Source organism: Theropithecus gelada, chromosome 3, assembly GCF_003255815.1.
Source record: "Theropithecus gelada isolate Dixy chromosome 3, Tgel_1.0, whole genome shotgun sequence".
Lineage (NCBI taxonomy): Eukaryota > Metazoa > Chordata > Mammalia > Primates > Cercopithecidae > Theropithecus > Theropithecus gelada.
The window spans coordinates 20,715,147-20,735,182 of NC_037670.1; the positions used below are offsets into that span (position 1 = coordinate 20,715,147).

General features: G+C 54.4%; 1 protein-coding gene across 5 annotated transcripts in view; it reads right to left on the reverse strand.

Annotated features, from left to right (window-relative positions):
• Positions 1-1,132: 1,132 nt before the first annotated feature.
• Positions 1,133-20,036, reverse strand: part of ABCG1 (ATP binding cassette subfamily G member 1) — an 81,161-nt gene continuing 62,257 nt past the window's right edge. For 3 of the 5 annotated variants that reach the window (XM_025378975.1, XM_025378972.1, XM_025378974.1), the window contains exons 6-15: positions 14,928-15,073; positions 12,817-12,940; positions 11,436-11,550; positions 9,347-9,495; positions 9,073-9,174; positions 7,146-7,314; positions 6,171-6,271; positions 5,729-5,887; positions 3,790-3,908; positions 1,133-2,213 (exon numbers count right to left, since the gene is read on the reverse strand). In XM_025378975.1, the coding sequence (XP_025234760.1) occupies positions 1,985-2,213; positions 3,790-3,908; positions 5,729-5,887; positions 6,171-6,271; positions 7,146-7,314; positions 9,073-9,174; positions 9,347-9,495; positions 11,436-11,550; positions 12,817-12,940; positions 14,928-15,073 (1,413 nt within the window). In that variant the 3' untranslated portion in view covers positions 1,133-1,984. Of the gene's footprint in view, positions 2,214-3,789; positions 3,909-5,728; positions 5,888-6,170; positions 6,272-7,145; positions 7,315-9,072; positions 9,175-9,310; positions 9,496-11,435; positions 11,551-12,816; positions 12,941-14,927; positions 15,074-20,036 lie in introns of all 5 variants that reach the window. The other 2 variants (XM_025378970.1, XM_025378971.1) reach the window with 1 other exon arrangement.

Genomic DNA, 20,036 nt, shown 5'->3' on the forward strand with positions numbered 1-20,036 from the left:
ACTCAATGTAGTTCTGAGTCATGAGCAAGGACTTTTGCCTTTTTCCAATTCTGCATTTCACCCAGCTATTCCTAGGTGGGTCTTCCCTATGTGCGATGTCTTACAAGAAGATCTATTTTGAAATTAAATGAGGACTTTTTGTAAAGGCTAAGTTTGACTCTGGTTAAAAACTTAATCTGGAAGGCAATGCCGTATTTGTATAGAACAAGCACACTTAAAATTACACTTTAATATCTATCTCAATTGTGTTTTACTAAAAAAGATCTAGCAGTAAAAAAGGAATCTCTAAGAATTTGCAAACTAAATCCATGTGTAAATAAAATTCAGACCCTTTTCGTTCTTTCAAAGTGGGAAATAAGAGCTTCGGGGACATCACCAAGGAATCCCACGCCCTTTGACCCCCTTTGAGCTGGCATGGCCTTGGGCATGATGTACTGTAACTATTTACAGATGAGGAAAAATGTAGCTCAGAAAGGTTCACTGATTTGCCCACAAAAACATAGCCTTTCCATCGGAAGCCCGGATTCTTGGAGAATGATATTCTAGAAGGAGGAAACAACGGCATTTTCCTAAAGATGGACTTCTTTGGCCAGAATCACCTTCTCCGCGTGTAGTCAAACCACCTCTGAGAGCTGACAAGCACACAGGCAGCCTTGTTATGAATTCAAAGGCCACTTGACCTCCAGATAGGCACCTGTTCCTGCCCTAGTGGGATTTGACCTACGTGATTCAGTCGTAAGAAAGAAGCGGTTTCCAATATGCAAAGTTTACACAAGCCTAACACTGAGGCGGTGATGTGGCTGTGAGATCACAAAAACCAGAGATGAAATCCCCCACCACTCGAAATGCGTTGTTTGATCAAGTTTCAAATGCCTCCACACACTGAAGTCTACTGACTTTGCCCTAAGCCCTTGGATTCTGATGCCATCTTGTTGGCCTCCTCCCCTCTTGCACAGTTAGCCCATCTTTCTCTGCTGGCTGCTCCTGCAGAGACAACCCTCAAAGGTCATGCCTGAATTTCCCTAAGCCCTGCTCTTCCAGGTTCAGTGGAGGTAGCTAAGATGATATAGAAGGAAAGGGATGCTGTTTGTTTGTTTAAATCAACCTAGGCAAAATTAAGGTAGTCAGAAAGTTAGGAAGAAACAAACAATATATTTTGCTTAAAATAAGAAGCACGTGGAAAATAAAAGACTTTGAAAGAGTTGGCCAATGTTTTCTTACAATGTTTTGTATAGCTTTTAAAAATTTCTGCATGGCTCAGTGGAGAGGGTGTCCACGTCTTCCCTCCACCTGGAACCTGCATTCAATCCTTCACCAGTGCTGTCTGCGTATGAGACCAGCTAGGTGATTCGGTTAAACCCCTTGCCTCTCTAAACAAAGTACATGATTTACCCCGAATCATTCTTCAGCAAGTACTAAAAAGGTACAGTTTCTTCAAATGAATGCAATTGATCAACTTTTGGCTTGCAAAAATGAGTTCTCATTGGAAAAGAGACACACTTTAGAAAGATGAAACCATGAAAAACAACAGTCAAAAAATGGAATCGCTCCGTGCTCGGCCCCTCTGCCCCGAGACATCTGACTGTGCAGCCATCAGCCGAGAGGTTGCTTGCGGTTCCCCATCCAGGACCCACGGTGCCTGGTACTAAGGAGCAACTGGACTGAGGAAGCCTCTCATAACCAGCTGTGTTGCAGTTTTAAATTCTGCCCCAGTTGTGGTATTTAAAATTCTGTATGTAAAAAAAAAAAAAAAACCACCGACCTTCCTACATCTTCCTAGTTAAAGCTAGAAAGGGGAATGGAGAGAACCCAACCCAGCTGGGTGGAACGGCTGAACACGAGACACCCACAAACCCAATGCGGTTCTAGGGGTTGGATCAGAAGAGTCTCTGCATCATCGGTCGGGCACAGGCTTGCCTCCTCGATTCTAGACGTGCCCTCGGCCACAGTGTCTAATCTTCCTCTTTCCTGGCATTCGGGTGTTTTACCTCTCTGCCCGGATTTTGTACCTGAGGACAAAATAGGCAATGAGGCGCAGGGAGATGAAGAAAATCCCGAGTACGATGAAGTCCAGGTACAGCTTGGCGTTTTCCACGTCCAGCTCCCGCAGGATGGCCTCTGACTTCTGGAAGTGGCACGTCTCGTCGATGTCACAGTGCAGATCTTCTCGGTCTAAGCCGTAGATGGAGAGGATGACCCCTTCAAACCCATACCTAAGAGGAAAGGCCAGGCATGAGGGAGGACGCTCTCCCAGCCAACCACGCCGTTGGCTGAAGGTCGATGTTGTTCACCCTCCCTGTGATTCCCAGCCTGGCTGTCCTCCCTTCCCAAAGGGCTGCCTTCCCCAGAATACTTCCTCACCGCCCACCATCTTCTTAAGATAAACACGGGCAACAGCTCCACTCTGTTTTTCTTCCAATTTTGTTTCTTCCAGGGCCCCGAGCAAAAAACCAAGTTGAATGAACAGTACATATTCATTCACTGGTGAAATGCACCGAGAAATCTTTTGTTCACTTCCGAGGTTACGTGCTTTCTATCGCTTGGAGGGAATCATGGGCTGGCCAACTTGCAAGGACTTGAGAACATTTATATGAAACATTCCTGCCCCCTCTCTCCCTCTGCTCCAGCCCCGCCCTGTCAGAACCAAAGCACTCATTTTGAGAAGAAAGACGTCGGTTTCTGATTTCGTGGTGTTGGAGCACACACAGATTGTTGAAACTCTGTACAAGGGCTTCGTTTTCATTCTGTTTTCTTGAACAATATACCTGAGTCTGAACTGACATGCTAGAAAAGAAGAGCTTGTTCCAAACTTTGGATCTTTGCGTCACGTGGAACTTCTGCAGCTGGGAAGATGGGTGCTGCCCCTCGTGGGGCCAGCGTGCCAACACCCCGCTCCGCAGAGGGCATGAAACCCTGTAGCTAAGGACCCGAGGCACTGGGCATTCTTGTTCCAAGATATTAGGATGTTTAAAAAGTTGTTTAAAAATGACTTGTTTCCCACCAGATTTCCTTCCTTCCTTTCTTCCTTCCTTCCTTCCTTCTTTCCTTCCTTCCTTCCTTCCTTCCTTCCTTCCTTCCTTCCTTCCTTCCTTCCTTCTTTCCCTCCCTCCCTCCCTCTTTCTTTCTTTCTCTCTCTCTCTCTGTCTCGCTGTCACCTAGGCTGGAGTACAGTGACACAATGTCGGCTCACTGCAATCTCTGCCTCCCAGGTTCAAGAGATCCTCCCGCCTCAGCCTCCGGAGTAGCTGGAATTACAGTTGCGTGCCACCATGCCCAGCTAATTGTTTTGGGTTTTTAGTGGAGACTGGGTTTTACCATGTTGGCCAGGCTGATCTCAAACTCCTGACCTCAAGCTATCTGACTGCCTCGGCCTCCCAAAGTGCTGGGATTACAGACATGAGCCACCACACCCAGCCCCCACCAGATTTCTTATAACGGTTTTACAATCAGCACTTGTTAGGAGCACTGTTCACTTCGGGGAGGAAGAACGTTTCTAAAAAATGGAAGCGCTTCCACCAAAGGCAGCTCTTGGAAACATCCAGAACACTTGGGCCTGCCATGGCCCTTGGGGTGCGAAGCGCTGGTTTGTGTGGCCTCCTTGTTTAGTGTGTGTGTGTTGGCGAGGAGCAGGTGGAACTAGCAGGAAGATGGAAGGCATGGATCCTCAGATGTGTGATCTGCACTCGGCCGGCAGCCCAGAGTGGCTTTTGTGAGCCCCTCACGCTGTTGGAGGCAGTTCTTCCCTCGTCACCCTCGGTCCCCACGCCATGTGTGCCCTGCGCCCGCTACCTGACATAGGAGATGTAGGACATCCACTGCAGGTACGTGGGGATGGTGTCGAAGCTGACGAAGAACCCCGAGAACAGGAGCACTGGGATGGCTGTCACCGGGCCCACGAAGGTGGCCACCTGGAGTTGGGGGCACATGAGACAGATGTAGCAGAACCTGTAGCATGGCCTCCTGCAGAGGAGGCTCGCCCACCCCAGCTTCCCCCAGGGCAGGGCCAGGGCACCTTCTGGGCATGGTAATGAGGGTCCTTAATGGGGCAGAAGGTGCAGCGTCCCCGAGGTGTGGGGTCATCATCTCTGAGGATCCCCCAGCTGCCCTGCTGTGACGTGGCAGCCCCAGAGCCTCCTACAGCCCAGTGGATGTGCCCAGGCCAGATGTACCCTCCTCAACAGGCTGCTGCCTGCTCCTCCACAGCTGTTCCCGGGGGGCTAAGGCCAGTGCCTGGCCCGTGGCAGGTGTGTGGCGGGCACCCCCTCGGTCGGGGCCCAGTGGAAAGACTGCAGCCTCCATAGGCGGGATGGACGCCTGCCTGTCGGCCCCTCCAGGAGAGCAGCCCAGAGACGGAACAAACCGCCGTGACTCAGGGTTCACAGTGAGCACAGGTCCAGCCAGGGCGCTGTGAGTGTATGGGGGGTAGGAGGTTGTGTGTAGTGTGTGTGGTGTGTGCAGTGTCTGCTGTGTGGTGTGTGGTGTCTGTAGTGTGTGGTGTGGTGTGTAGTGTGTAGTGTGTGTGTGGGGTGTGGTACGTGGTATGGACTCTGTGATGTGTGTATGTAGTATTTGTGTGTAGTGTGTAGTGTGGTGTGTCTGCAGTGTGCAGTGTGATGTGTGTGTAGTGTGTGGTGTGTAGTATGTAGTATGTAGTGTGTAGTGTGGTGTGTCTGCAGTGTGCAGTGTGATGTGTGTGTAGTGCGTGGTGTGTAGTAGGTAGTATGTAGTGTGTAGTGTGGTGTGTCTGCAGTGTGTAATGTGGTGTGTTTGTATTGTGTGGTGTGTACTGTGTGTGTAGTGTGTGGTGTGGTGTGTGTAGCGTGTCATGTCTGTGTGCATGTGTGCCATGTGTAACCGTGCAGACACGGGCATCCCAGTCCTGCTCTGCTTAGTGACCCCTGCAGAACCTGAGCGCCCTAGGCAGGAGGCCTGGGGGTGGCTGAGCAGGTGTGCTGGGGCTGGCCTTGGGGGACATGGGTTGCGGCAGCTGGTGTGGGCCCAGCACCTTCCTGCCGTGTCATCTTTGGTCCATGGCAGCCTTGTGAGCCGGGCTCCGTGGCTATCCTCATCTAGGGTGAGGGCACCCGGGCCCTGGGGGCCAGGCAGTCAGCTCGTGGTGGACTGGAGGTGACCCGGGAATACACTGCACCCAGCATGGGACCCTGGGGGCCTCGAGAGCAGCGCTTTTGTCCGGAAGGACAGGCTCAGGCCGAGTGTCCCGAAGCCACAGAGGTAGAGAACCTGCAGGTGCACGTGGGTGGCAGGTCGGGGGACAGGGTGGGCGATGGGAGGAGGAAGGGGCCCATGGAGAGGCCGAGGGTCCCCGCAGAGGCAGCGATGTGTAGGTGTTGAGAGCTTGCCTCCTGAGACAGCTGTGTGACCCCCTGACAAATCACTTTGCCTTCTGGGCCTCAGGGCCCCCCTGTGTAAAATGGGGCCAGCACAGCACCTAAGCGTGGCTGTGCTTGGGGCTACAGCTCAGATTTGGGAAAGGCTGGGAAGGGCGCCCAGCACGCAGTCAGCACACGTGAGGCTCCCTGCTCTGCGCACTGTGGAAGCCAGCCGATCCTGACCCCCGACAATGCGGGCCCTTCCTGTGGAAACGACCCCATCTAGGAGGCTCAGGGCAGAAGTAGGGGGAGGGGTGGCAAAGCCCCCTAGCTCAGGCCAAGATGGTGCAGGGAAGTCCAGCCCTCATGCCCTCACTCAGCGCCTCCTGGGCTGGCACCTGCAGGGACGTGGAGGCGGCACCGATCAGCAGGCCCAGGGACTGTGCCACCAGCGAGGTCATGGTGCCCAGTGCGGCAAACAGCACGAAGCGCACGGCGTCGGACGGCTGCGATGTCATCCAGTACACGATGCTGCAGTAGGCCACGGGGAACATGATCTGGAAACAAGGGCCCATCAGCCTCGGGCTCGGCCGCTTCTCACTACCGCAGGCCAACAGCAAAGCTCCTGGGCAGCCCGCCCTTCCCTGTAGCTCCCACCAGAGCTCCCGACGTCGGGTCCTTCCCCACTCCCCACAGCTCCTGCCAGAGCTCCCACCAGAGCTCCCGACGTCGGGCCACGCCACCCTGCATCCCTGGCAGGCCCTCTTACTCAATATAAAGGGTGTACAGGAGAACTCTTGCCCCCGTTTCCTATTCCAGCCCCTGCCCTGGCTAACACACCTGAAAGGGCACGTCCGCCATGGTCTTGGCTAGGTAGTAGGCCTTCAGGCTGTACCAGTAGTTCAGGTGTTCCCGAAGAAAGACTCCCATCTCCAGGGGAACTAGGAGATAGAAAAGCAAAAAAGAAGGGTCTGCGACCATGCACAGCGAGTCTGTTTAACATCCCAATCGGCGATCTTGAGCTGAGCGGCTCGTAACCCAGCTCTGGCCTAGGGCACTGAGAGACTGAACAAGCAGAGGACGTGTTTTGCTAGCCTGGAAAACTCGCCACCCATGTGGATAACCTGAAGAGTCATCGGGTGGAGAATCAGGGTGGGGAGCGTGTCTGTGAACACAAAGCATCATCTTAGTGATGAATGCAAGGATTCGTGCCTGGCCTTACTCTTCCTGAGTCAGCCTCTTCTGAAACTCCGCATCAGCGTGGTCCCTTCCCGTGAGCAAGGCTGCGAGCTGCTCTTGGAAATCGGGGCGGCTTGGGGAGGAGGTACCTAGGGAGGGGCTGTTTATGCTGAAGTTCAGGAGAAGCAGCAGCTGTGTTCACTGTCGCCCAAAGTGACCAAGGGCAGCCTCCTTGTGAACAAACTGGAATTGTGTGGAGATCCATCTAAGAGAGCTTCTCTGCTCCTGAAGTGGGCTGTGCAGAGCTATCTTAACAATTGAACTAGGTAACGCTTAAGTAGTAGAGTTGGGGGGCTCCTAATCAGTGAATCTTTGAGAAATCCCCCTCCCATCAGCCTTCCCCCATGCTTAAAAGTCTTCCATTCGGGATTCATTCCTTTGGCTTAAGTATTGTATTTTCTTATCTAACAGCAAATACAATACAACTTGCATCTGTCAACAAAGAAGATGATATTTTAAAAAACAAAAACATTGTGTTTAGAAAACTCATCCGTTGGTCAAGGCATGACCTCAGGCCCCCCATGCTTGGGTAGGAATTGAAAATAAGGAAGAAGGGGTCTGTGGTCTGTCACTCACATGTCAGAACAGTGGGCATGAGGGCCGCGAACATGAGGAACAGCATGGAGAAGAAGAGGAAGCCGGAGTTGCTCAAGACCTTCTTGGCTTCGTTCCCGATCCCCAAGTACAGCAGGCCGATGAGGAGGCCGATCCCAATGTGCGAGGTGATGCGCAGATGCGTCAGGACCTGGGGGCAGACCCGCGTCTTACCCGGTGCATGCGCAAAGCTGTCCTCAGCCCAGAGAACAACCCAGCTGCGGCCTTTGGAAGCATGGGACCCCGAATTCTGTGACAGCAGTTCTTAGACTTTATCCTCTCTTCTCCTCCAGAAAAACAAGCCAAACCCTAAAGCAACTCTCACACACACACACACACACACACACACACACACGCGCGCGCACGTGTGCTCGCACACACATATGCACACATGTCAGGCTTTTGTTGTGTTAAAACAGACATAATTACTATCCTTTCTTAAAGATTTAAAAATGGAGAACAAACGAGGTCTACCCTCAGAAGAGAGGAAAGGTAAAAACAATAGTGAGGGAAAAGTGGCCATATCAGAGGCTCAGAGGCTCCCAGAACTCTGGTGTGGGCTGTGGTGAGCCTCTCTGTCTTTCAAATTAGGTCCCAGAAGCCATGCCAGGCATTCGGCCGCTCCTAAGCTGGTAGCCAGATTGTCCACTTCTCTGGTGGAACTATGGTTCCCGTGTATTCATCACCTCCTTCCCTATAAGGAATTGTCCAGCCCCCCACCCCAATCCTCATAATTCACAGTGCTTTCCTGAAGGAGAAATGGACTTGCCTACAGCCCTGGTTTCAGGCTCAGCCATGTGACTTGTTTAGGCCAATGGCATGTGAGTGCAAGTGACAATTTGCCACCTCCAACTGGAAGTTTTAAGGGCTGCCATTTGGTTTCTCTCTTGCACTTTTCCTTTGACATGTTGCAGAAAGGCATGTCCAGATAGGAGCTGTCCCAGGATGAGAAGACTTATGGGATGGAGCCATGACACAACCCACTGTTGCCACCCCTAACACAAGCAGGACACAAATATCAGTGGAGGGAGACACGTACATTATGGGAGTGCTTGTTACTGCAGCATTACAGTGAATGCTGACTATTGCAAATGGAAGAAAAGTAATTTGAAAGTTTGGTGGTATGGTTTGGGTCTGTGTCCCTACCCAAATCTCATGTCAAATTGTAATCCCCAATGTTGGAGATGGGGCCTGATTGGATCATGGGGGTGGACTTCTTTGGTTCTGTGCTTGTGACAGTGGGTGACTTATTGTGAGATCTGGATGTTTATAAGTGTGTAGCGCTCCATTCCCCTTCCCAGGGGAATGCCGGCCCCCCTCTGCCTTCCACCATGATTGAAAGTTTCCTGAGGCCTCCCCGGCCATGCTTCCTATACAGCCTGCAGAACAATGAGCCAATTAAACCTCTTTTCTTTATAAATTCCCCAGGCTCAGACCTGCCTGCCTTCCTTCCTTCCTGCCTGCCTGCCTTCCTCCCTTCCTCCCTCCTTCCCTCCCTCCCTCCCTTCCTTTCAGATGGGAGTCTGGCTCTGTCACCCAGGCTGGAGTGCAGTGGCGTGATCTTGGTTCACTGCAACCTCTGCTCCCTGGGTTCAAGCAGTTCTTCTGCCTCAGCCTCCTGAGTAGCTGGGATTACAGGCATGCACTACCAGGCCTGGCTAATTTTTGTATTTTTAGTAGAGATGGGGTTTCCCCACATTGGCCAGGCTGGTCTGAACTCCTGGCCCCAAGTGATCCGCCTGCCTTGGCCTCCCAAAGTGCTGGGGTTATAGGCATGAGCCAGTACACCTGGCCTCAGACATTTCTTTACAGCAATGTGAGAATGAACAAACATATTCCGTCAGGATGAGTCTATGAGAAAATGACACACGACTTCCCTAGCCACGGGAGAAGATTGGGGCAGCCTTACCGAGTCCCTCATGATGCTGAGGAAGGTCCTCTTGAAGAGGATGCAGAACTGCGTGAGGCAGCTGGCAGAGAAGCTGTGGCAGCCTTCCATGGACGAGGAGTCCTGAGGACACACGCAAGAGGGGAACGGGTGAAAGCCAGTCAGAGCCGCCGCTCCTTCTTGCTCAGAAAGAGCTCTCATGCAGCGGTGCGCAGTGCCACATGCAGCCTTCCCCAGGGGGCTTCAGGATTTGCATTACCTTTCTCAACCCCTTTAATCGTTTTGTCTGCTTTACCTCTTCAGAGGGCCGGTGCCAAAGAAAAGGGTTCACCTCGGCATCACCCCCGAGGTCTCTCTTGTGGTCGGAGTCACACATGCCCTCCCGAACCGCTCTCACCAGGCGACTGTTCTGATCGCCATACTCGCCGGATGCAACCTCCATGACTGCAGGAGACACAGACGCAGGGTCAGCCCAGGTTCCAGGAAGGACGGCCCAATCACCCAGATGCGAAAGTCGTTATTCAAGTGGGAATGTTTTAAAGTGATTCCATAGATGCTGCCTGGTGTCATGCTAATGGCATGATGTCAAAGTCATTTATCAACCAGCGTGCGGCTCTCAAACCCCCCAGCAAGGCCCTTTATCACGTCAGGAGACTGGAAACGCAAACACACACTGTGCTGTCGGTGGTCTGAGAAGTAATGAGCTCCTGCATCTACCGACTGCTCATCCAGCCGGTATTACTGAATGCCTGCTCTGGGCCAGCCTCCAAGGTGGAGCTGGGGAGGGGAGCAGAACAAAGGGCTCCTCCTTGAGGGACGCCTCCTTGAGGAGCTTGTGGTTTGGCAGGGTGTGATGAGAGCCACAGCAGTTCTACAAGACGGCAGAGAAGGACATGCCCATCGCCATACGAGCGGCTGGCACCCTGGGGACTTGGAGGTCCTAGGACTCTCCACCTGCACCTCTCAGATCCCGGTGAGTGTCTCCTGCACAGGCTCTCCCCACCTGCTCCTTCCTCCCACATCCCAATCGTCACCTCCCCGCTCTGCCTGCGGACTTGCTCCCCTAAGGTCTGCCTCCACCTCGACTTCCTCTGCAGCCTGCAACTCCTTCCACACTCCCGCGGAGACTGGCCTTCTGCCCTCTGCCTACCTCTGCTTTCTCCCAACCCCTCTGCCCTCTGCCTACCTCTGCTTTCTCCCAACCCCTCTGCCCTCTCCTGCCTCCGTGTCCTCCTGTGCGACGCCTCACCTCCCACTCCAGTAACGTTCTTGCTAAGGCCCAAAGCTCCTCAACGCCTCTCCCTTTTCCGCACTTCCCTCTGGCAGAGCCAGCTACTTGCTTCCTCCCAGCTGGTTCGGGGGCCACCACACCCCCTAGATCAAGCCACAGACCAGGACACATTGGCCCTACCGGAAAGTCATCCTCAAGGGTTCTAAACGAGCCCACCGCACTGCCAGGCAACGTTTCCAGACCCCTCTGGTCACCCACACCCGCTACAGTGGGCCACACTCCGCTCACCTCCCACTCTCTGGTCAGACGACACTGAGGAAATGGAATCCCCAGAACACCCTCATCTCTCCAGGATCTCTCCGCATCCCCATGTGCCCTGTTTCCTCTCCTTCCTGCCCGCCCTTCCCACTGGGTTCTCACCTCCATGCAGGCTTCACACCTCTCCTCCCTGCCCCACTCAGCAGCATCCGTTACTGACCCGTTACTGATCTGTTCCTCTCCCTTGTGAGCAAGCGTAAAGCCAGAACCACAGCCCTCCCAGGTCCTGTCCCCCCTTAAACCATACTCCCTGCACCCCCTCCCTCTCTCCTCTCCATCACAGCCTACTCCTTGTGAGTGAGAGGCACTTCCCGTGAACGGTGTCTCATGGAACACAATTTGGGAAATAGTGTGGTAGAAAATACGAGTCCTGGGAATTGCACGAATCAAATATTTTAAAGAAAAATGACAGATTAAGGCTGATGGCTAGAAGGCGAAGGAGGAGGGAAGTCCACCTGGACTGTCACCATGTACCCTTATTTGAAAAAGGGTCTTTGCAGAGGTAATTAGGATCTTGAGATGAATCATCCTGGACTTACGGCGGGCCCTGAATCCAATGACTGCTGTCCTCAGGACAGGAGGCGATTAGGACACAGAGAAAGGAGAGAGGCAGAGATGGGCTGGCCAGATGGTTTTACCTAGAGTCTAGAGGAAAGGGCACCTATTTTTTTGTTGCTGTTCTTTAAAAGTTTTATCACTGGATGACACTTGAGCCATTTGTGGAACAGTCAAGTGGTTTCTGAGTTGGGGGCATCTGCACTTTTTACTAAAAGTGAAACCTACAGAGGAGGAAAATCCCCTTTCTGTCCCCCGAGCTGCTCAGGGCTCCGCTTACCAAAATCTGCTGGGTTGTGGTAGGTTGGGCAGTTCAGACCCAAATCCCTCAAATATGGCACAAGATTGCAGACTTTTCCCCGGTACACACATTGTCCTTGACTCAGGACGTAAAGCTGGAAAAAAGGAAGGAGAGAAAGGGATCAAGCCCTGCCTTCCACGGAAAGCAACCGGAGCTCTCCATCAGTGAATCAACCACTCAATCGGTCAGCCCAACGCTCAGCCACTTCCTCTCCTGAGAGCTTTGCATCACCCCCAAGGGTCCTATTAACATGTGAAGGGAAAGCCGTGATAAGCCAGGGAAGAACATCGACAGCCAGGGATGATTTGATTATATTGCTTGCTTTTTATTTTTCATGCTAACCCCCTGCTCAGAAAAAATTTTGGAGCTATACACATTTTATCCCTTTGTGACTATTTTTGCTCAGACTAATATCAAAACCTAAGTTGTTTTTGTTGTTGTTGTTGTTTTGTTTTGTTTTGTTTTGTTTTTGATACAGGGTCTTGCTCTGTTGCCCAGGCTGGAGTGCAGTGGCACGATCTTAGCTCAGTGCAACCTCCACCTCCTGGGCTCGGGTGATCCTCCCACATCAGCCTCCTGAGTAGCTGGGACTGTAGGAATATGCCACCACACCTGGATAATTTTTGTACCTTTTTTTTGTTTTGTAGAGACAGGGTTTTACCATGTTGCTCAGGCTGTTCTTCAACTCCTGAGCTCAGGTGATCCGCCCACCTTAGCCTCCCAAAGTGCCAGGATTACAGGGGAGAGCCACCATGCCTGCCCAAAACCTGAGATTTATAAACCAAATGATACTGTGCAAATGCTGTAACCCATTATTAATTCTAGAAAACAAGTGTCCCCCTCGCCTTTTTTTTTTTGAGACGGAGTCTCACTCTGTCGCCCAGGCTGGAGTGCAGTGGCCGGATCTCGGCTCGCTACAAGCTCCACCTCCCGGGTTCAAGCCATTCTCCTGCCTCAGCCTCCCGAGTAGCTGGGACTACAGGTGCCCACCACCTCATCTGGCTAGTTTTTTTGTATTTTTTAGTAGAGACGGAGTTTCACCGTGTTAGCCAGGATGATCTCGATCTTCCCCCACGCCTTTTTAACAGGGGAGGTGATGAAGTTCTACAATGCCGGTGACACCCAGGATCCCACGACTGACCACCAGGACCGAGAGAGGACCCTGCTCAGCAACTTCCACTCCCCACCCCCTTCGCTGCATGTGGTTCCACACGTCTCACAAAACCTGGCACTTAAACGCTCTCAAAAATGAAGACGCCCCACGAGCTAACAGAAGGCCGAGGGTACCCAGGGTTTGGTGTCATTCGGGCTGACCTGAGTGCAGCGGTGATCTGGTGGGGAGGGCCCGGGGCCCGCGTACCTGGTCGAACAGCTCGAAGAGTTTGGCGCTGGGCTGGTGGATGGTGCAGATGATGGAGCGCCCCCCTTGAGCGAGTCCTTTCATCAGCGAGACCACCTGGAAGCAGGAGGCGCTGTCCAGGCCGCTGTAAGGCAAGGGGCATCGTGAGATGTCCATGGGCGGCAGGAACAAGCACTGCTCCAGGTCCCAGGGGCCCAGGGAGCTCCTGTCCCAGAGGACTTGGCATCAGGGGCCTGTAGCTGCAGCTACCCCGTCCCAGGCCGGGGCAGCTCTTGCTGTTTGTTTTTTGCTGCTTAGTGTCGGGGCAAACAGTGGGGCTTTGCATGTCATATTTTATTCCTGGCAAGAATGGAGGGACCCCAGCGAGCCTTCCTCCCAGAGTTTAGGACTGGGGGGGTCCCCACTCATCTGGGCGGGGGTGGGGACTTCACAACTGTCCAGGCAGAAGAGAGGTGGGGGTCCCCACTCATCTAGACGGTGGGGGGACTTCACAACTGTCCAAGCAGGACAGAGGTTTGGGGGGTCCCCACTCATCTGGGCAGGGGGGCACTTCACAACTGTCCAGGCAGGACAGAGGTGGGGGGGCCCACTCATCTGGGCGTCAGGAGAATTTCACAACTGTCCAGGCACGACAGAGGTGGGGGGGTCCCCAATCATCTGGGCAGAGGGGACTTCACAACTGTCCAGGCACGACAGAGGTGGGGGGGTCCCCAATCATCTGGGCAGGGGGGACTTCACAACTGTCCAAGCAGGACAGAGGTTTGGGGGGTCCCCACTCATCTGGGCAGGGGGGGACTTCACAACTGTCCAGGCACGACAGAGGTGGGGGGGTCCCCAATCATCTGGGCAGAGGGGACTTCACAACTGTCCAGGAAGGCAGCTGTGCCTCAGGTGGTCTAGTGCTCCGCAGTCACCACCCCCCACTCCCCACCTCCCATCTATGGGGCTGGCGATGGGGGTGTCACCCCATAGAAGGCAGCCTTGGTGCAGCCCAGGTGGGCTTTACTCCAGCAGGTAATTCACTGTACAGAAGGGTCCTTGGGGGGACCCCTCTTCTCTCTTCTCCTTTCCTGGCTGCTCACATCTACTCCTGCTCCCATCCCCTCAACTCTGAAGTGACAGGCCCAGGGGACAGTGTGTGCTGGGCAGTCCCCGAGCCCGCCTGTCTCAGAGCATTCAGGGCATTCAGCTTGCAAGATGCTATTCAAGGGTTCACTGTGGTCTGTTTTCCTGAAGTATCTGACAGACACCGTGGGCTGCTGCTGTGCAGGCCCAAGAGAAGAAAACAGGTGAGCCTCCCCTCCCGACCCCCAGAAGGTCACTGTCACGTTGCTGTCAAATCTAGCCGGACTTTGGAGAGGTGAGTGAGTGGCAGAAATGAGACAATGGAAAGTCTGGCTTAAGTCATTTCAGGAGCAGCCTCATTCCTGGCCGCCCATCCTCCCCGGGACAACTGAACAGGACACACTCAGGAGTCAGGCGAGCTCAACCTGCAGCCGGGGGCACCAGAGCCAGGACTCCAGAGCAGCAATTCCACAGCGGAGCCCCACACGTAAAGGGCATCACCCAGGACAGGGGTCAGAGCGCCCGTGGGTATAGAGAGCTGGCGAGCAACCGAGGCAGGATTCTGTCCTGCAGGCATCTCTGAGCCTCTGATGTGCTAAACTGCAGGGCATTTCCAGAACACACCTGAGGACAGACCGTTTCCCAGGGCGTCCCATGACCTTGGCCTTCACAGTGGCTGAGCCATGAGGAACTTGGTGTCATGGAAAAGACATGCATCGTGAAAGGATGTTCCCCGCTGCCCAGATGACTGGGGACCCCCCCGACCTCTGTCCTGCCTGGACAGTTGTGAAGTTCCTCCCAAAGCCATACCCCCAGGGTCAACACATGCCGTGCAGGCCCGAGCACAGGGGTGTCTCTGAGGGAGGGAGGGAGGGAGGGGGCGTAAGTCAGCTCTTCCACCCAGTGGTCCCAGATGGAAGGAGGAACCGCTGGGTGAGCTCACTCCCTCTGAGGCTACATCAGGATGTCAGGGTCACCTGGAAGAACTGCTGAATAGAGGGGATTGTTCCTGCCCCTGGACATCAGCCCAGATGCTCCTGACTTACCTGGTGGGCTCATCGAAGAACATGACTGGAGGGTTGTTCACCAGCTCCAGCGCGATGGCCAAGCGCTTGCGCTGACCACCTGACAGGCTCCCGGTCCGCGTGTTGGCACAAGACAGCAAGCCCAGTGCTGTCAGTATCTCCTTGACCTGGGGCAACAGAACCAGAGACATTGGGAGCTGCCCGCCAAAGCTCACCACCTCCACGGCCCACGCGGGAAGACCTGACGGCTGCCCTCAGCCTGCTGGACACACGGTGCCCGGTCCACATGGAGGCCGCGGAAGTCGAGCCCACCCCAGGCTGCCCAGTGCCAAGTGGGGCAGGTGCCATTTCCACGTCAGCAGTCCTGATGAGGGACAGAGTCTGCCCAGAGGCTCTGCACTGCCCAGAGGCTGTGCAACAGTGCTGGGGTCAGACACAAGAGCCCGCGTCCTCATCAGTCATATGGCCTCTGGCACTCTGGCAGGTGCCCAGGGCACGTTCCTCACTGCTAAGCCTAGTCCAGTGCCCCATACGGAGGAGGTGTCCAGTCAGTGGCTGATGAATGGACACATGAGAGGACGCACAATTTCTGGTGGTTTCTGCCCAGAACGAAGGGGAGGGTTGCTGTGATGGTTACTTGAAAGAGTGAATGCAGAGTGCGGGGGGCAGCATGGAGTCCACGGGGGGCAGCATGGAGTCCGTTGGGGGGCAGCATGGAGTCCGTTGGGGGGCCAACGTGGAGTGCACGGGGGGGGCAGCGTGGAGTCCACGGGGGGCAGCGTGAAGTCCGCAGGGGCTGTTCCCAGCACTCCCGTCATCGCTGAGGTAGGCGTTAAGGGCAGGAACACAGTCACACATGCCAGGGCTCTCGGGAAGGGGGACAGAGTCACTTTTGTTCTTGTAAATAGGTTTGACTTGAAAACAAGGTCTCTGAGGTGCCGGGAAGGCAACAACACAGATCTGCAATGCCCCTCAAAGCAGTTATGACCTACGGTAGCCACACCACGGCGTGGGCTCCAGGAAGCAGGCTGCACGCCAAGACATAAGCAGGGCACTGTGCACGGAGCCCTCCCTGTCTGCTCCAGATTATTGATCCTGTATCGACCCAGGGAACACAAAGGTCAGCAGATTTCTGTGCCGGTTTGGTGTTGCTTTCAGCCCCAGCATCATCTCAGAAGCAGGGCCTGGGTCAGCCACTGCCATCCCTGCCTCCCTAACCTGGGGACAGCCTGCCTGTAGCTCCCTCCAGCATTCACCCAGCTATTGTCCGCACCCCGCCAGGGCAGCCCTATGGTGGCCAGCCCCTGGCGGCCATAGCAAGTGGACCCTACTCTGGCAGCTCCTCTAGGGAGATGAAGTCATCCGAAGGGAGGAAGAACTCTCAAGGAAGAAAATTTCCACTCTGAGCTTTTGAATTATTTATGCACGGTCAGTACAAAGTGCAGCTTTGGTGACAGAAAGAACCAGGGCACGGCTGCTGGACAGGCCGGGGCAGGTGGCAGTACAGGGTCAGCTGACCTGGGCTCCAGCCCTGTCCTGAACGTCCTTGCTGATGCCCTCACCCCAGCCCTGGTGCCTCCCCTGGATGCCTGGCTCTGAGGGCCGCCAACCCAGAAACAGCTTCTGGGAGGCTGTCTGGAAAAGGCTGGTGTGTGGGGAGCGTGCAAGGTGGGCAGGGCCCTCTTCCCGGCCGGCATCGACTGCTGGTCTTCCCGGACGAGGCCTCCAGGTCTTCCGGAACCACTGGGCGACGCTGCCGGCCGACTGAATGGCTCTGTGCTTCCAGGCCCCACACATGCGGCTCGTCTTCTCTCTCTCCACCCTCACGGAGGGGCTGCTGGAAGTGGAGGCTGCCATGGGTGCCTTTCCCTCCGCACCCCTGCCCATGAGCTGGGTCCACCCCACTTTCTCCAGTGCCCTCTCAGGAGTGATGCCACCCAGATGGGTTCTATTTTAAAGACTAGTCAGAAAGAACTAACAATGATCTCAGTCATTTATACATTTTTCCTAAACACACCGACAAAAAAATTGCAAGGCTGCTTGTAGCTCCAGCCCCCCTGGGGTTTCCCAGTGGGCGCTCCAGGGAGGGCCTCGGCAGCCCAGGCTGCTCCTGGAGACCTCACTCCTGAGGAAGCTGGAGGGCTCTGGGGGATTGAGGCTGCTTTGCTGAGGATCAAGGAAGGCCGTGAACAACACAGCAAAATTCCACGATCTTCTAGAACATTCCATTCCATTTTGTTTCCATGAGACACAGAGAACGTCGACCTAGGTGCACATTGGGGGTTGGAGGGAAGTGAGTGAAGCATGAAGTTGCTGCTGTGTTCTGAAGCAATCCTGATGGTGGGCCCGTCAGGGAGGTGTGCACCTGCACCATGGTGGGCCCGTCAGGGAGGCACCTGCACCATGGCTGAGGAACAGCTGGGTCTGCTGGTGAGAAGCATGTGCAGGATGCAGTGTGGCCTCCAGGTCCTGCGGGGAGGGCTCTCTGTGTTGTTCTATCCAGCCGAAGAGGAATCTGAGAACGGCGCCAGGGGCTCACTCCTCAGGGATGATTCAGCCATGTGAGTTGATATTTTTGCCCTTGTAAACCCAGTTGAAAATAGCTGGAGGCTCTTGTCCGGGCCGTGTCTTAGGCAGGGCCCAGGCACCACGAGGACACACGCCTATGGGTGCCATCTGCCTTTGGGCCTCGTGTAGCTACTCCTGGGAGGCGCCTCCATTCTCCACTGAGATGCCGGCTTGTTCTGGGTCTTCCGGCTCTGGCAGTCCAAGGGCCTGGCTTGCCGTGTCCTTGGCATGGAGCCTGCTGAGCAGCACTCACTGTGCACCCAGCCCTCGGGGAGGGTGACTTTTGCCAGCTATGCCAGAAGAGGCTGGTGGCTGTTGCCTTATGCTGCAGGGAAGCAATCCCACAGCTCCTCCCATATGGATCACATGGGCTCCATCGAGCTCATTGACCTTAAAGAATCCATTCAATTCAGGTTGCACTGCCCCAAAAGGCAGGTGGGGCCTGGTTTCCTGTCCCTACGTTATAGGCGAAGATCAGCTCGGGGCACGGCGGCCCAAGGCCATCCGGTGGGTTCCAGCAGGCCAGGGTGGAGGGCTCCCCTGTGTGCTCAGCTCCGCTTCACCCCAGGGCCTCTCCGTGTTAGCAAGTCTCCCCACCCTCTGCCTCCTGCGTCTGCTCCCCCTGCCTCCGGTGATCCCGGAGACCCTCTCCACCGTCTGCTCTGTCCTTGGGCCTTTGGTTTGGGTCAGCGAGACAGAATTCCCTCTCTCCAGCACCTCCCCCACCAGAGCTCTTGGCTCCTCCTCCACACTGAGCATCAGTGACCACTTCCGCCGTCTCTCCTTGGAGCCCCCACAGCCAGCCCTCAGCTTGCAGGCCAGCGTCTGGAGGGGTCTTCGGGACCTTGATGGAGGGCTATCCGAGGCAAAGAGATTGGATTGTGCTTCCGACACCCTGTGAAAGCAGGGAGGCTGGGGGGTGGGAAGAAGGGCCCCAACAGGCGGTTCCAGGGGCACTGCAGTCCTCCAGGCTTCGGGAGGAGCAGCTTCTTGAGTCTCCAGATGGAAAAGCCTCTGCTTCATGGGGCACTGCACACTCTTGCCGGCCTCTCCTCTTGTCCTGCAGCTGATGGCAAGGAGGGCCCAGGACTGGGGGGTGGCAAAGCTGACCTCAGACAGGGAGAGTGGAGGTTGCCCTGGCTCAAGCCCAGGGCCCTGTTCTGTTGATTTGGGTTCATCTCCCGTGGGAGACTGCGAGACTCGGCTCTGACACCTGCTTTTCTCCGTGTTCTTCTGTGTGCCTGGAACTAAGGCTTTCATTTGTTAACGTTCACTGCCGTCTCAGTCAGCATGAGCTGCTGTAACGAAATCTCCCACACCGGGCAGCTTCCACAACAGAAATTCCTGTCTCAATTCTGGAGGCCAAAGTCTGAGATTGAGGGCAGCAGGGCTGGTTCCTGAGGCCCCTCTCCCGGGCTGGCAGATGCCACCTCCTCCCTGTGTCCTCACGGGGTCGTCCCTTGGTGTGTGTCTGGGTTCTCTTCTCCTCTTCTTACAAGGGCACAGTCAGACTGGACTGAGGCCCACCCATATGACCCCGTTTTAACTTCAGTACCTCTGTAAAGACCCGATCTTCAAATACAGCCAATTCTGGGTTTCTGGAGCATAGGTTTTAACATATCATCTTTTGGGGGGAATTCAGGCCATAACACTCATCTTCCATAACTTGGTATAAGTAACACTCAGGCGTGGGAGGTGGTGTGTGTGTGGGGTGTGTCTATGTTACACTGTTTAGAAAACACTGTCCAGAGAGGGCTCTCGCTTTTCAGCCTAGAAAATAAACTCACAAGGCTGGGTCTTCTGCCCCCATGAAGGGCCAGGAACACCTGTAATTTCCACATTTTCTCTCTTTTGGGTTCTGTTCATCCATTTTCTTCTCAATCGCAGAATAAAAGAATTCCACACAAAATGTTTTCTGTAGCAACAAAGAATTGTTTTCCTTCTCTCAGACACTGGGCTCTTTCTACCTGCACCGGGCATTTCACCCCCAGCCCTGATGGCATGGGCTGAATCCTGAGTTTCGAAGGGCACAGTTGCTGGGGGAGGAGGAGCATTAAGGTTATCCAGCTCTTTTTTCCATACCAAAGTGGTTTACATTTACTTAATATTAGCTATTACAGATGACAGGAGAGGGGGAAAGGCCGGAAATAGAATTGCTGTGACTGTTTCTCAGCATGTTTGATTCTATCCCATCAATCACTGCATTTTATACCAGAACACAAAGGGCCATGTCGAGCCATTGGCACTAACCCAGCAAACCCCACTCTCAGCTGCCAGACTGTGGTCCTTTAAGGGTGTTAGGAGAGAAAGATAATCTTATAGAAGGGGGGGTTCCCCAAATTCCATCTCACGCTGAAAATCCCACCAGCACTGGCCACAGTGGAGAGGACAGTGGGTTTCGTGTGGAGGGTGTGTGAGTCCAGGCTGCTCCTTCCTCCGTGTAGCTTTCTACTGCTCCCCCTGGCTCTGCCCACCTGCACCTGTCCCTGCTCCCTGGGTTTAGGAAGCCAAAAAAAAAAAAAAAAAAAAAAAATGGCTAAAGGGATTAGAAAGCCTTCACCA